The following is a 17,395-nucleotide window of genomic DNA, read 5'->3' as shown; positions in this document are numbered from 1 at the left end:
GATGTCACATTAACAGAGAAAAGGTGTCAAAAGGTGTGACCCAATCTGAAAGGTATGCAAACGTGTTGACACAAGATAGGGATACACATTACTAGAGCTAGAAGATCAACCTTTGCGTATGTAGGCATATCTTATAAATGTTTAAGCATATTTTTTAGTACTAAACAAGCATAGGTTTTCTTTGCCTGACTTCTACTGCGTTTTTTTACTTTCACAGTATCTTCTCTTCAATAGTAAAAAAACAAGTCACCAGCAGCAAACGGAGAGGTAACACCCTGCTATGGCAGACAGGGTGGTAACTTTTCTTACTTGCCCTGTGGTTGTCTATGAATCCTCAGGTTCCTCCTGACTAAAGCCATAATAAATGGGCATGGGTGGAATTCCACAGAGTGAATTGGCAGCAATGTTTAATCAGTCGGGTTGGACTGTACGTTGAGATCAAGCAGCAGATTTCTGATTGAAGGGCACAAGGCAAAGAGAATGATGTTTAAAATAACCAGGAAAACTTTATTTGCTCCCATGTTATGATATTGAGCAATCCTTTATACTGTACACATTCCCCTCTTGATTGGACTGATAGCAGGGTATTTCCATCTAAGTCTCAGACAGTGAGTCAGTGGGAAACAGGCATGTGTTGGACATGTGACTACTTGATTGCAGGTGTGAATGAAGGAAGCAGTCACTGGCAAGTCTGTACAAATCTATGAAAATTTGAGTCTTTCTTAAAATCATTCAAGGAAACAAAAGGGAAAACATCAAAGCACCTCTATCTGACAGCCCTCAGTAAGAGCCATCCTGCTTTGTTTTTCTCCAACAACCCCTTTTGGAGCCAAACTGGAATATCTCCATTCTTTCAACCTCCACCCTGATATCTTAAACCTTGGAGTTATAAACTGCCATGTGGGCTTTTTAGAAGAATCACAAGACTTAGAATAGAAGACAAGTGAAAGAAGAAAATACAGAGAGAATTCAAGTCAGCACAACAGGGATCAGATGTGGTGCAGGGGGACGAGAGAGGATGCTCTATTCTCATCACAATTCTGCCTTTATTGGCCACAAATGGCCTGGCATATTTTCATGGCACATTTGTGATTTAAGATGCGATTGAAGCATGAGCCACTGAGAGCCTACAATGAACTAAGTTGTTTATGGACCTCCACTGCTCCAGGCCACTTTATCTAGAACAAAACTCTATTAAGACAAGCCTTTGATATTAGCATAAATAAATAAATAAGATGTCTTCAAAGAAAACCAAATGGAATATTCTTTTAAAAATTAAATTTATTAACCTGATCTATTTAAACACATTAACAGGAACATTTTATGAGTCCCCACCAGTCCTCACTAGCTCATTAATCGGACAAATCATGATTATATTTAAATCTAATAATGTTAATATGCAGGTTTCTGTGAGGGTTTTATTCAAGGTTGGGTTAGGATGTGGAAACTATCATTAAACTTGTATAAAAAACAAAAATCTATAGACATAAATTACATGTCCTCATTTATATAATCAAACAAACCAATGTGTGTGTGTGTGTGTGTGTGTGTTTGCATCTATCATTATTTGGGGACAAATCTGACATTTTGGGAACAACGTCATTTGGATTTTTTTTTATATATATATTAAAACAAAGTAAATAAAGTTTTAAACAATGTAAAATGCAGTTTTCTGATAGGGATATGGCTGTAATTTAAAAGTACCTGTATATAAAAACAATAGAATGTCCCCATTTACAGTAGTTACTCCACTGAAAAAAAAAGGCATACATGTATGCTGGTTAGGTGTTTTGAAGCATGGTAGCTGGTTTGAGCTGGTTTAAGCTTGTCCTTTTAGTTGGTCATAAGCTGGTCCTGTGTGTACTGATTCTGCTGTTACTAGTTTAAAATATGTGTAGCTACAAGCCTCCAGTCTCGATCATTAATTTGAAAATTTCATAACAGAACTATAGCAATGACATCTTGGGAAATATTGAGAAGTTACTAGAGTAACAAGGAGGCAGCATGATTGTGTGATACTGCTTTTAGACAATCACTACAACAGATGTAAAAATATGATTTACTGTAACACTTTCCTGTCAAGTTTCCTGTCTTTTAATTCAGCTAGGAGGTCACAACATGAAGTATCAGTCTTCTGTTGGTCACAAAACTTCATGTGATGCAAATTTGCAGGTCAGCATTCACCAAACTTTGGAATGCAGCAAAATCCGTATAAACATGTCATTTGCATGTGTATGAATGGAAGTTAAGGGAATGAAAAGTGTAGTGTTAGCTCTCTTGGTTCTGTGTTTTTAAACAAATTGGTGGAATGAATGATTCAATGGTTCATTCAAAAAGACAAGAATCATTTGATTTGATTCGATCACATTTGATTCAGTGGATCACTCATTATTCACACAGATTTTCACAACACTCTGGTACTGTGAATGTATGAGACTGGGGGAATGAGAAATAAATAGACGCATGATCTTTTATGAAACCCTTTGGTGCTGGTCACATGAGCAATAGATCACTAGATAAAGAAATATTTATACAGTAAGTGACAATTACTGCTGTATATTGTTTCCTAATGCAATTCTGCTTTATAAGATGGAGTGTTTTGTATACAAACACAAAACTAACAAAAGAACAGAATAATTCTGCCCAGGATTCTTATAAAAGAAATCGCAGAACCTTATATGTCAGTTGGTGGTGTTAATGATTTGTCAGTATGTCTTTGTGTGAATGCGATCCTTTGGCCCCTCTCTCACAGTGTCATTAGACATAATCAGCCTTATCTACAACATTCCTCACCTCTGGTGTCTCACGTTCAAATTCTTCTCATGACTCACTGACAAGCCATAAACGTGGAATGAGCAGCAAGACAGTTGTTCATTTCACACATAGGTTCATACTCTGATTTTTATGGTTATGAATTGCTCCATAACATCCAACAGGGACTTGCAATTGCAAATGCAATACAATGAATGACATGGGAAGTGACAAGCCATACAACACTATTACAGATGGAGCTGGTACAGATCCCCTAAATAGTTTTGCACTGGATCAGGAGAATGCCGTTTATTCATGTGAGTCCCTGCTTTAACCAGCCATGTGCCCCTGAGCAAATAGCTGCCCCCACTCCTGCTGATCCAGCACATAGCTCACACTCAGTGGTTTTGCCCACCAAGGTGATGGAGGACAAGAGGAAGAAGGATATATATAGAGTAGACCCTAAAAAGTACGAACAGTTATTGCACACGTTTCACTAAATGTAACACAATTATAACAATTTTTTTAGAAGTTTACTAAAAAATGTCTAAACCTCTCTTTAAAATTTATTTAGCTAATTATTTTCTTATTCAACTCATCAAGTGTATATATTTTTTAAATGTCATTTTTTTTAGTAATTAATGTAATTAATCAATTTAATCCCAAATTTTTACCAGACATGAAAATAGCCAAATGATGTGTCATGAGTAACCTTTTGAAATAATCAGTTATTCTTTAATTTATTTTTGTGAAAATTTGTGTTTTATGGTCATTCACAATTGTGACAGTTGTGACCGGTGGGATAATGTGTGTACTGAATTAACATATTTCTGCAGTCATAAAAATTATTATTTATCTTTGCCCAGCTATATTAAACTCTTTGACCACATTCTAGGGTTAGTATTATGCATAAAAAACCTTATACAACATTGATAGGAATACTGAGATAAAAGACAAAAAATACAACCATCAACATATTTCAAAATTGTTACAGTACATTTTTTGTAACATATATCATAATTTTTTATTTAGTGCAATATTTTGTCATTGCAAAATTTTAGTGCAGTTTTCACTAACAACTGCAATTGGATTCATATTGTTCACTGTTAAGTTCACTGTTATCGCACCTATCACTATTGTGACCATCAAGAAGTTTACTCATTCTATGACCACACTCAACAAAACTGAATATATGTGAATTCATATATTAATACTAGACACCCTAAAGATAATATGTAATCTTTGTCATATCTTTATGCTAACATACTTTACTAGCCTTTCATTTTGGAGCTTTGATGCAGCCATCATCTTCTCAAGATGCAAACTGCACATATGTAATTAAGACCCTTTATTGTTTCCATATTTGCAGGAAGTGCACTAAAACATCAGTCAGTATGGTTTTTAGAGCTTTACAAATCAAACCTTTTTTTTACAGTCACTGTTGTGACCAGTGGGGTTATGGGTTTTAATGTATTTTTTTATGTGATTTAATCTTATGTTGGGATTTCAGCCATTACTCCAGTTTTCAGTGTCACATGATCCTTTAGAAATCTTTGCTCCTTATAAAACACTTATTGTTAATATCAGTAATGAAATTATGATACATAGGCCTGTTATTCAGGATTATTTGATGTATACAGAGTTCAAAACAACAGTATTTATTTAAAAGTATATTTTTGTAACATTATAAATGTCTATATAAATATATATAAAACATCTTACTGAGCCCAAAAGTATATTCATTCAAAAGTTTAGAATCAGTTAGTTTTTATATTTAATTAATTTTTTTTATTATTATTATTGTAGTTTTATTAACTCCTGGGCATCACATGAGCTATTGTATGTTACATACTCCACAAAGTTTGCAAATGAAAGTTGTTCAGTGTTTACAAGTCAATTCCTTGTAGTGTTCAGCACTACTTGAATCATCTTGTTATCTTTAATGGTGCTTGCACGCTGATAAGATAGTGGACAAATAACGCAGGTGTGTGTGACAGAAGGTCATGCCAGAAACTGGTGTCTGAACTCAGCTTTTTTGTGTTTAATGTAAACCATTATATAAAATACCACAAAAAGTTAGCATAAATTAGCTTCTTTATTGCTGAGAAACTGTCAGCTGAGTGACCTTAATTTTTTTTTTTTTTTTTCACACTGAAAAAGAGTCATTGTGTAGAAGGCATTCAAGCAGACTACTTTTACCACAATGGAAAAATGTGCTTAAATACAAGCCATTTTAACTCAACATGACATCATGTGTGGGATAATACAAACATATGCTTTAATAATCTAGTTTTGCCTACATAATATTGGCTTTTTGTAATGTAATAAATCTGATCCACAACACAAACGACGTTTCCGGTAATTATCTGGATCCAGATTGTATTGTGAAAATATGTGCTGTCTGACTTGTTGTCAAAACATTTGTTTGAGAACTCACCCATCTTTTTTCCACTGGGGAGATGCTGTTCAACTGGGGGAAGTTATGTGAGCAAAGGCTCTGTTTACATGTAGCCAGCCTATAGTTCTCTGTGTCCTGTTACACTTCAGTGGATAAGAGGCACAAATACAGGAATCATTTCATGCAGGCTGATATTGACTTCAGTCTGCCATTATATAACAGAGGTTATATTGAAATAAAACAAGAGTCATTCATCTTGTAACAGAAAAAAAAAAAAAACTAAGGAAATAGGCCTGATACAATACATCAACTAAAGAAGAAAAACCTGCAAGACACCCTCAGATTATCACAATATGTACACTTTGTCAAACTGTGCTGTTATGCAACAGGTCATCTCCTTTACTCAAGGATCTCTGAAGGTTGTGAAACATCTGCTGAATTAGCATTATTTCATGAACACAGATGAACATATGAGCATACTGTTGTTATTAGTATTTAACCATTGCTGGTACATGATTCTCTATTACCTTTAGTTTTAGGAGAAATACAATATTTCATGGATTGCTCACACAAAAATGAAAAAAAAAATTGTCATTATTTACTCACACTTGTGTTGTTCAAAACACAAAAAAATGATTCTGTGGAACTGAATGAAAAACACAATCAAAGTGTTAATAATTGATATTAATAATTAATAAATGTATTTTCGAAAGAAAAAAAAAATTGTCTATAATCTTTATGTCATAATACAATCTTCCACTTCACTGGGCTTGTATTCATACCCATTTCGATCACACTGAATCAGTGAGATGAACTTGAAAACTGATTCAATCCAATATGTAAATGAATCATTTAGATGAGTTTTGAACTGGTTAATCAAACGTTCCAAATGAATGATCTAAAAGATTCAACTCAAAAGAATGATACATTCATCACATTGCTAGATTTTCAGTCAAAAAGAACTTTAGTTTTGGTTTGTTCCCTTGCACAATGTCTTGCAAGACTTCCTAAGACTTAATAACCTAATGAGTAATGAGTCTTAACTACTTTTTTGATACTTTTAAGGTGCTTTTAGTCATTATGGAGCTTGACAGCTCTCATTCACTTTCATGATATTGAGCAGGAGATTCCTTGGAAATTTCTTGTTTTTGTTCCACAGAAAAATAGTGATACGAATTTAGAAGGACATGAAGGTGAGTAAATAGGACTTACATTTTTTGTGTAAGCTATTCTTTTAGTCTTCATTATATCAGTGTGCTTTGTTTCAGCCATAGTTCCCCTGACTTATAACATCCTCTTCACAACAATAGGAACTGTTCAAAACATCAGCACAATCAAATCAGTCAAAGGACATTGCAAATATTTAGCAAAGGTTGGCACAAATATGTGTTTTGAGTATTTGTGTGAGCAATCGCGTGGGAATTATGGGAGGAATGTGAAGGACATGACCAACAGCCTATCACAGGAAACTCACAGAGCGCATCCGGCGAGGACAAGAAGGGTTACAAAACATCAACTTTGAAAAAGTATCTAAAAGTGATAATAACAGCTGTGCCTTTCAAAAATTGGCAACTAATCACCAGTGTCAAATTATAAACAAAAACACGCCAAGACTCTGACATATAAAAACAGCTCAAATGTAATTAAGAAAATAATCTGTCAGTCTCTTAGAAATGTGCCATATCCAAATCATAAGACAGTTATATAAAGAAGACATACTGAATACTAACTCTGGGCTTTTCTCAGACAAACACATGACAAGTATATGGAGAAATGACAAGTATGTGGTCCCTGATAATACACTGTTTGCTTTTGCATAATTGTGGTACTATTCAATTGAAGGTATGCAGAATACGTACCTCCTAACCTTTTATAGATCTATTCACATTCCTCAATGCTGGTTTGCGCAAGATTTGTCAGAGATGAGATAGAAGCCAGCTCACACTGGGATTATTGTTATGCATCACTTCCAAACTTTACTTTCTTATTCCAACAGGCAGTTTGATCGTGGGGTTTCAAGCTAATTTAAAACATATGAACTACTTGACGTTATTTAGGGAGTCATTCCAGTAAATGCAGGTCCTGGAGCAGAAGTTCTATGCTTTTATTAGGGGTAGCTTGGGTTTTCCATGCTGCTGTGCCTAAACATTCTGCCAATAATTATCTTTCCAGCTGGAATAGATGTGCAGGAGTGTGCAATATGCTGTATTGCAGTAATTATGAATGGAAAGGGGCCTGGGTACAAGCCATACCGGGTGAATCAGAGAAGCTTGAGCAATCTTTGAGAAAGAGAGCTCTTTTTAAGGTCTGAGTTCATGCCATCTTTTCAAATAGACAAAAAAACTAAAATGATTTGCCTTAAAATGTATGCATGTATCAAGGAAACAGTTTCAGCATGGAAAAGACTCAAAACTTAATTTACGGTGGCAGCTATGAAGAAAAAATGAGCATCAGGTGCATCACTGCTCCCAATCAATTATTCATTTTCACAATTAAATACTCGTGTTGTGAATCTGGATGGGGTTGCTGATAAGACTGACAGTTTGACAGTGACTGGATAACTGGAATTTGTAGGTCATGTAAATGAACAATGTGGATTTGCCGAAGTGTAAAAAAAGTGCATAGTCTAACAGTTAATTCCTCTGGGCAGGTCTCAGCAATGTTCCAGGATTTGAAGGATAAGGATCACTCATCCGAGAACTGTAAGCGGGTGGCTAAAAAAGACCTTTTATGTTAATCTAGAACATCTCTGTGCATGTGCCACTCATAATGTCTTTATAATGATTTTACCTCAGCAGTTAAATCTCACTTCGCAGATTCAGAGGTGCACATCAATCAATCAAACAAGGTTTAAATGCCACAGAAACGTCACTATAAATGAGTTTTAAGCAATTGGTTTTAAAGCTGAAGCACAATATTTATAACACTAGCAGCAAATGCAAAAATATAGACTGCATCTAAAATTGCATACTCTTTAAGTAGGTACTTCTTTTGAATAAGAAATTAGATTTCGCCGGTCAACAAAAGATTGTATAGTATGAATGCATATAGTATGATGTAATCTGGACATTCTACATTTGTAGTAAACTGTCCACTTTTTGGTTGTGTAATTCAGAATCGCCAGAAGTAGGTCATCATTCAGGTGCTTTACACCTACTGCTTTGTGGATACTTTATAGTAGGGAAATATGCATATTCATGTATAGTCCCTGAGGACTGTTTTCAAACTTGTTTCCTGAACTCTGCCCCAGTCTTCTATTGGCTGAACAAACAGATAGTCTAGCCCCAAACTCACATCAGTGGATGGACCAATGTTGCTGTGTGTCGAGCTGGTCACGGATGCATGTAAAACAGTTTTCACAGGAATGCAAATAAAGTATTTATACAGCAGCTGACTCTGCATCTTAGGCTAGAAACCAAACAAATTTTACATTCACATTTTTTACATTTAACAAATGTTTCTTGCCATTAGAATGGAAGCTAAGAAATATAATAGTTTAGGTTCGTCTGACAACTGCTTGTGCCCTTCTTTAGTTCCTTCATATACCAAATGTATTGCTTTTAGACAGAACTTTGGCACCAGTTTCAGACTTTACAAATCAACGACAGGACATAAAAGATATACAGTAGAATGTCTTTGATATATAAAAGCTGCCTGAACGCTTAGACTAGCACATCATAAACATGAAGTGTCTTGGCATTGCAGGAGATAAAACAGAACCAGCCTGTGGTGTATCCTGTCTCATTGATGCATGCTGCCTGCATTGCCAAATGTCTTCTCATATAAAAACATTTTCCTTCTTGCTCTTCTGAGATTTAAGGTCCACCGTAATACATTCCCCGCTCCTTATTTGTTGGGCCTTAAAGGACAGGTATCCACAGCAACCCCGCAACATTCCAACAACGTCTGGCCCCTGGCCTGTCACAACACCATCTGCCCGAGAGCGAGCATTCACACACTTTAAAGACTGAGGTAGAAGAAAACGTTGATAAAATGAGACTTCTGATAAATTCCCACTGCACGCATCACTTCACTGTTTTTGTACGAAGGCTTATGAAAGCAAACGAGAAGCTTTTCTCTTTGTTGACATACATTATGCTTTGACATTAGCAACAGCACATTTCCAGGAGTCCCACATGGTTCTCATTAACATTCCAAGTGCTCTCTTTCTCTCTTCCTCTCTCTTTTCCCACTCTCTTTTGTCTCCTGAGGAGGCCAAAAAGGAAAACTGACAGCGTTGGCTCTGGACCATGCATTCCATGGGATGTGTAAAAAAACATTCTCAGAAGAGCACAGAAGGCCCACATAGGGGCACTTAGACACACACACACACACACACACATACTTACATATGATGGGTTTCCATGTTTTATGTGGACATTCTGTAGAGGTGATGGTTTTTGTATGGTACAGTACAAACAGTATTTTCTATTCCTTAATCCTACCTCTAAACCTACCACTCACACAAAATGTTCTGTATTTTTAGATTTTCAAAAAGATCATTCTGTATGATTTAGAAGCTTGTTTCCTCATGGGGACCAAAAAATGTCCCCACAAGGTCATAATTTACTGGTGTTCTTGTAGGGACATTTGGTGCTCATAACCTAATACCAGGTACACACAAAAACACACTTGCGCATATAGAAGAAAGTGATGAATACACGGGTCTTTAATAAAAATGTGAGCACGTTTTCCATGTTTTCTTGAGCCATTTTTTCATATTATCATTGTTTTCAGGTTATCACATGCATGTTGACATTCCAGAACACTCTCAGTAGACAAAAACTCCATGTAGCAAGTTTGAAAGGTGTGAGTTTTAAAAATGACGTATGATCTAGTATCTTCGCTACCGAATATGATTTTGAAATAAAACAATAATTAATGGAAACCCTGTAGTAGCAACAACCCTTTGTGATCAATAGTATAATTTAAATGTTGTTTAAAAGATATGAATCTGTGAAATGGATAAACTAATTCATTTTTATTCACATTGTTGAATATGTATGCTCTATTAGTCCAACTAACACTGAGGAGGGACCTTATACTGAGATTTGATGTTTGGGCACAGCAGAGATGAACCACTGGACTCACTGAATCACTGGAAATAGCCTTGAGACTCAGAAAGAGGACGTGAAATGTTGTGGAAAGCCCACTGCAGGATCCCATCTATAGAGCTCTGCATTCATTAAGACAAATATACTGTTAGGCATCTCATCTGTGGCTTCATTGTATACACAGTTTCCATTGCTCACATTTGCATTTATTAATTTATTTGTATACTATTGAAAAACATGACCTCACCTCCCCCATTATAGAGTCCATTTCATCTCTGTTGAGCAGTTGCTCTGATGGCATTAAGCCCTGATCAGTCATGTGTTGACTCACCTGTGGGAATAAACCAGATTAATAACATCTGTGAGGTCAGCTGGTCCTTAAGTGTTGTTTTAGTGTATATGGATTACCTGAAGACTCCTCGATGATGTTTCACTTTCAGGGCACCAAGACCTGGAGCAATTTCTACATCTTGACTTTCCACTGAAAAGTCAAACAGGGGGAGAGAAGGAGTGACTGAGATTCAAAGCATGATAGAACTCACAGTTATTCTATTATAAATAACATCAGTACTTTGAAAAGTTGCAGAGGGCATGATAACTCTGCAGGCACTGTGGGCAGGTGATCAGCTCTCCTCGGGTAAGGCGGCAAATTCCACAAGCCATCCTCAACCCAACCATTTCACCATCTGAAGACTGACAGAGATTAAAGATATAAATAGCTGAATATTACCACAATCCTGCCATTTGTCAGAGATATGCATGATTTAAACAACTGAAATGACATGAGGGTGTGTAAATAAGATTTTTTTACACACTTTTTTTGTATGAATTATTTCTCCACACACAGTAAAGGCACATTCATACCAAAAACTGATTCTGATTGACTGTCAATGTTTTTAATTATTCATCAATTGGAAAAAAAATGAAAGTAATTCCAGTGACACTGTTTTTCTGTGTCATTATCATTATATTTGTTGTGTGGAGTATATTATTCTCATAAAGGTGTGTTCAGACAAAGAACAATAACTGTAAAGATAGCTATAACAATATATCAGCATGGTAACATTCAGTTAATTATAAGCTCACTGCAGTAATGTCGTGTACTGCTTTAAATGCTTGAGCTGTTTAATGCCAGGTGGATTCTTATTGGCTCTCGATGTTTTTATTATTCATCAGCTGTATAAAAATCCTTCTGAAAGTGATTCCAATGATTATTAAAATGTTATAGTTACATGTATTGTTATAGCTATCATCCTTGGTGTGAGCATGCCACTGTGTCTCTCACTGAGTCACATGGAAGTGTTACCTGGAGGCCCATGGGCTGAACACTTTTGCCTCCTGAGACTGTGGAGAGTGAGGTGGAGGACAAAGACGAGAAGAAAGAGAAGTCCACAGCAGAGCTGGAGCTTGTCTCTGTCACTGGAGGGTGAACTGCAGGCTAAAAATAAGAGAAGAGACGTTACTACTGCTATGATTACTAATAATCTCCCATAGTCATGACAGTTCATATTGTACACACATAGACTGTAATGCAACTTCAGTTAGTAGGGAAAAGTTGTTTTCAGTAGATTTAATGTAACTCTTGTCACGTGTTACCTGCAAAGGGGTGTATGTTCTGTCTTTCGCTCGGTTGCTTTGGCATAGCTGACAGCGCCAGGTACCACTGAAAACACATTCATACAGAGCAGTGATTCTCAACCGTCTCAAAGGCTCCCCCTTGTCCAAAACAATTTTCAAAACTCAAGTTATATGTTAAGTTATTTCCACCTGATTTTATATTTATAACAAATTACTTGTTTTTTAAACAACCAAACATAACCAACAAGAAATAATAGGTTTTTTTAGTGGATTCTTTTTATTTTTTTTATGTGTGATTTTATGCATTTTTGTTTAGCAATTTTATTAAGTGAATTACTGTATTTTATTTAATATATAATATATAATATATATATATATATATATATATATATATATATTGTATCAATAAAAATATATTCATTTGGATAATTTGACATTATCCATAAAATTACAGAAAAAATAAAGGTGCTCTATGTAAGATTTTGACTCTACTAAAGCATAAAAATACCATGATATGTTTGCAGATATTTAAGAAACATGCTACGTATCTGAAAACCAATGCTACAGTCACTTATTCTCCTTTGAAAATGTGTGTTCCGGGCTGAATGTCAATCTTTGTTGTGGTTTATGAAACCAGCCCACTGCCAGTTTACCCAATTGTATTTCAGTATCCCGGGTTGCTAGTTGGCTGAAAACACATATTTAATTTCATTCATCATCAACTGCTCTAGTTCCTTTTTGTGTCATCAATCTGGCAACCTGCCAAGTCTGAGGAGGAGGGGCTGGGTGAAAAAAACCCTCTCCAATATTTTGAATTTGGACTGCAATACTTAGTTCAACCACTCGGTGTCAAACCTACATACAGCACCTTTAATAATATTAATCTGTAATTTTTAGGATTTATTAATAATATAACACATTAATTAATAATATAACTCCAGTGAAAGTTTGCTAGGCCCCCTAGTGGGTTGAGACCCAGTAGTGTCTAAAAACCACACTAAACTGGGATTTCAAACCTCATTTAAACCTGGAAATGAACAGAAATCAGACAAGTAAATTTGTGACATTGAAAATTAACTGAAAAATTTGACTGAAATTATTTTATATTTCATTTGAATTATTAATCTGATAATTTCAGTTTATTATTATTATTATTTTTTTTTTTTTTTTTTCGGTGTTCTACTATGTAGATTATCATCACTGACTTGAGCTTGAAATAGCTAAAGATGATGAGTGCAGTCACAGGTTTGGTAGGGTCAGTGGCCTGTGCGTCACATGACTAATCTGCACCTGGGTATGGAGGTAAGGGGCGGCACTAGGCAGTTGAGATGGAAGGCGCGAGGACATCCATCACAGCAGATGAGCTCCCCACCGTCTTTACATACGGTACATTCATCATCATTACTCTCGACCTGAACATACAGTATGCATCATAAATGTGATAAACCTATTGTACCAGGTTAAAATTATGACTGCTTATGCCTATAGAATTGTTTTCAAGAAGATTTTTCTACATCTTCAATATCTGTAATTTTCCATGAGTCAAACCAATTTCGATCACCTACATCCATGACTCTGGTGCTTGGCTCTCCCTGCTGGTGAACATAGTTTTGTGCAGTCTGTGCCTTGTGCACTCCAGCTGTCTCATCCAGTTTGCCAGAAGAGTAGAATTCTCCTCCAACCTTGATGCATTTTTTGGCACCTCCTGCGGGAGAGAGCAGCTGAGACATCTGTGCTGCCAAAGTGTTTACACGGCAAGGTTACACTATCAAAACACACACTAAAAGCTAAAGCATTAGCTAAGTAAAGGCTTTCATCACAGTCTGTCAATACTGTATTAATGTGCTGAGCTCACCAGACTCGATGACCTGCTGGATCAGAATCCCCTCCACTGTCCCGCAGCCAGTGGGATGCTCACTGGCAGACACAGTCACGGCCCTCTGGACTGAGGTAGATACAGCCTGGACTCCTGCATTTTGGGAGTTATATATATTCACCTGCAATCTCGTTCATTTAATATAATCTATGGTCTTCTAATGACACACTTTACATAAACATATGATTACCGTTTCCCACTGAGACCTGCGAAAGTGCTGCACCATCTGTCTTTCTCATCGGCTTGCCTTTGCTTCCTGGAACAGTGAAGAAATTGAGTTATCAGGATTCAGGACTATTCATGACATCCCGTCACGGCCAAACAAACTGACGTGTTCCCTCAGATTATAAATCGTAATTTGCCTTTTTGATCGTAAAATATCACGTGATTCGTGGAGAACTGATGAGGGCTTGCTTGCCTGCAAGTGACCGTAAACATTTTTTTTTCTTACAAAAGATTAATTTGTCGAGACAACACTGCTAAGTAGTTTTAGTATTTTATGAGATGTTTATTTAATATGCATTTAAATGTCAGTCTTAGCCTAGGTAAACATATCCCTTTGTATATATATGTGAATTTATAGTACTATTATGTTATTGTGTTATATAGTGGCATTAAATTAAGCTTCAGAAAACTGTAAATGGCTGGCCACTGTAATCAGTCTCAATATTTTTTTCCTCTTTTGGAAAGCTATATAGAAACTCTATCATAGATTTTATATTTTGTTATTGGATCAAATGGGAATGCAAAAAATATATAGTTTTCATACAGCTATTACTACTTACGCTTCTGAAATCACCGGAAATGTAAAAAATAGTATGTTGGGCCTGTTAGTGGTAATACAGCTAAAACATAGATAGTTCTTAATAAATAATAATAGATTGCTATTTAGTTTTTGTTTGGCTTATTATTCAAACTACATGAAAATAACCTGACTTGACTGTCACATCACAAGGTCATAGAAAGAAGTGTCAGGAAAGCAAAAAAAAAAACTATTTTCTCCAGCCCAGCTAACATTTTCAGAACAATAAAGAACGTTCAGTCAAGGTTCTCTCAAAGATATGAACAAACATTCTTCCAGTAATGTTAATAGAACGTTCATTTGAAGTTATCTGGTCTTTAGTAAAATACTTTTGTAACACCATTTATGCTATGGAATGTTTTTCTGAAACATTTTAGTTGGAGCAACTTGAGGGTGAGTAATGATGACATAGCATTTTTGGGTGAACTAACGTTAGCTCTTTGATGTTATCTTTAACATTTACACAACCAAGAAAAAACGTTTTTAAACATTAGTTTTTTTTAAACGGACATTTTGAATGTACAGAGAACATTCAGTTATAATGTTTTCATAATGTAATGGGAATGTTAGCAATATATTCTTATTCTTAGAACATATTTTTGTTAATTGGGAATTTGCTATATGAACAGAATTATGAATATCTGTGTGTGTGCCAGTGTCCATACCTGAGCTTGAGGTTAAGGCTTTCTTGGTGTGGTGATGTGGCCGGTGGGTCATTGGTTTTTCGGCCACACCTCTCTTCTTGCCTGACTGGTTGCGGACCTGCAGCTCAAGCCTGGGGTTCCCTGCATGTCTGGCCACCTGCTTTAACCCTGCCAAATCAGATCTTCATCACTTAAAACTGCAATTATTATCCTACAACCTACTTATGTTTGCCAGACCTGTGCACTGTACCTTTGGGAAGGTTCATAAAAAGGGTTTCCAGTTTTGGGTAACACTCCTTATTGTACTCTTTACAGAGATTGCTCCAGAATCCCTGGAGGACTGTGGCATCCTGGTCCAGTATCAAAGTGAGCAGTGAGTAGACAGCTTTGTGGATCCCATCCTTTTTCTTTCGCTCTAAAGTCTCCTTAAGTGTTAATCGGTAATAGTATTAGTTTCTTGTTTGAGCATTTAATGAGCTGTGATTACACATATTTATAATTATGCTGAGGAATGGAATTTTTATGAAAATGTTCACCCTTAGGATTTGTTCAGAGATGATGTTATGATCCACCAGCCCATACAGCAGTGGGAAAGGGTCATGGATTGCCATAGCGATCTCAGTCCTACATGCTCGTAGCTGTGAGCGCAGGTCAGACTCTCCGTAACCTTCCACCCTAGACATGCTTCCACAAGAGTCCTGCATACAGATCACAAACTACATTTACACTGAAATTCTGGCTCTGGTGTTCTGAGAGCACTAAATATATCTAAAGATATTAATTTAAAAAAGACTGAAATAAAATTGTTTTATCATGTGCATAAATTGTAAGTAATCAAAGTAGAGGTCTTCATCCTTTTTTAGAGAAGGGATCCCTTGTTATATATTATATAAAATTGAATGTTGCACTTTAAAATGGACTTAAAATACAGTAAAAGGGCTTATAGTATCATTTTCATGTATTTACATATTTAGATTACATTACTATTCATTAAAATAATGCAAACAGTTTTTTAAATAATATATATAATTAAAAAATATTTAACTGAGCTTAACTGATTGAAATGAACTTCCATTAATAACTGTTGAATTTTGGTTTATCCTTTTTATTTTTCTCAAAAATCAGTTAGAGATCAAACAGTAATTGTCAGTACTGCTGCAGACCCTCTGATGGTCAAATACACTTAACCTTAATAATTAAACACTATCAGTCATCATTCAGCCTTTAGAAATAATGGTACATATTGATTAGTTTCCTGATGTTAACATGCTAAAAAATTAACATAGTACTTACAACAGATGCAGGTGATGAGGACTAGAGATACCTGTAATCTCTTAGCTGGTTTCCTTTTATTTGGTGTGATGGCTGTCAGTGATTGGCATGACTCTTGTGCTCTTGGAGCCTCTAGGGGCCATTGATTTATAAGGCTGCTGTGATAAGTGGTGACATTGAATTTCTATTTATAGTTAAAACACTAACTTGCACCTTGTAGGCTGGTTATATACCTGCCCCTTATTTGTTCGCATTTATGCTCATTTGTGCAGTATAGCTTGGAAAGTCCACAGTTGGGCAAGAAACGATTTCTCAATCATGTGAGCCTCTACTTTCAGTCACCTGTCTCTCCTGAGGACTATAGTTTCCACGCCAAGGGGAATCCCAGTCTCTGTGCATCACAATAAATGCACTGGATCTGGATTAGCCATTAATGTGGCATTTGTAATGTTGTGTGGGAATTATTAATGTCTTTAAGATTTTCCAACAAGGTTATACTCAAACTATAATGTCCCTTTTTCACATTTCCATCATAGTTTGTGTAAACGTCTATAGTGATGAATGGAAACTACAACAATTTTATTTTGTGTTCTCATTTGCACTAATAGCATAAGGAAAAAAATCACCTTGAAGTTTCTATGACTTTCCAAAAGTGGAAAAAAATATCAAGAGACTGATTACATTGGTCAAAAGCGAGAAAGATGTCAAATTTGCCATCACTTCCTTAGCCTTATTATTAGAAACACTCACATAGCAGGGATAATTTGTTTTATGTAATTAAAGACCAAGGTAAGAAAACACCAAGTATAATGTTGAGGATACACATTAAAATTTAAGTTAACTGTGGAAATTCGCCATCACGGTCTGTGAAAATTGTCCATTGCTTTCAACTTCAAATGAAACTCTGAAGAAAAAAACATTTGTCTTAAATTGTCATTAAGTATTGTGATTTTTGAAAACAGAAATTAATTAGAGCTTAGAACTTTCTGCTTGGTTGAAAAAGTACACAATTTACACACA

General features: G+C 35.8%; 1 protein-coding gene across 1 annotated transcript; it reads right to left on the bottom strand.

Moving 5' to 3' along the window:
* Window positions 1–10,159: 10,159 nt before the first annotated feature.
* Window positions 10,160–16,486, bottom strand: LOC109064900 (autoimmune regulator-like). The gene is made up of 13 exons (XM_042718158.1): window positions 15,640–16,486; window positions 15,354–15,528; window positions 15,125–15,271; window positions 13,848–13,913; window positions 13,637–13,750; window positions 13,347–13,486; window positions 13,072–13,193; window positions 11,800–11,866; window positions 11,510–11,641; window positions 10,775–10,896; window positions 10,612–10,684; window positions 10,451–10,534; window positions 10,160–10,325 (listed from the first exon to the last, which is right to left on the bottom strand). The coding sequence occupies exons 1-13, from the start codon at window positions 15,805–15,807 to the stop codon at window positions 10,245–10,247; spliced, it is 1,491 nt and encodes a 496-aa protein (XP_042574092.1). The 5' UTR covers window positions 15,808–16,486; the 3' UTR covers window positions 10,160–10,244.
* Window positions 16,487–17,395: the final 909 nt, after the last annotated feature.

The sequence above is a fragment of the Cyprinus carpio genome, chromosome B2 (assembly GCF_018340385.1).
Source record: "Cyprinus carpio isolate SPL01 chromosome B2, ASM1834038v1, whole genome shotgun sequence".
Classification (NCBI taxonomy): domain Eukaryota; kingdom Metazoa; phylum Chordata; class Actinopteri; order Cypriniformes; family Cyprinidae; genus Cyprinus; species Cyprinus carpio.
The sequence above is the reverse complement of the archived record's forward strand: the minus strand, read 5'-3'. Positions and strand labels throughout refer to the sequence as shown.

Excerpts from the sequence above, each read along its gene's own strand:
- LOC109064900 (XM_042718158.1), bottom strand. The coding sequence starts at position 15,807 with ATGCAGGACTCTTGTGGAAGCATGTCTAGGGTGGAAGGTTACGGAGAG. Across the intron at positions 13,751-13,847 it reads GCAGGTCTCAGTGGGAAACG|GAGTCCAGGCTGTATCTACC; the intron begins GTAATCATATGT and ends CCCAAAATGCAG. Across the intron at positions 13,194-13,346 it reads CAAGCACCAGAGTCATGGAT|GTCGAGAGTAATGATGATGA; the intron begins GTAGGTGATCGA and ends CTGTATGTTCAG.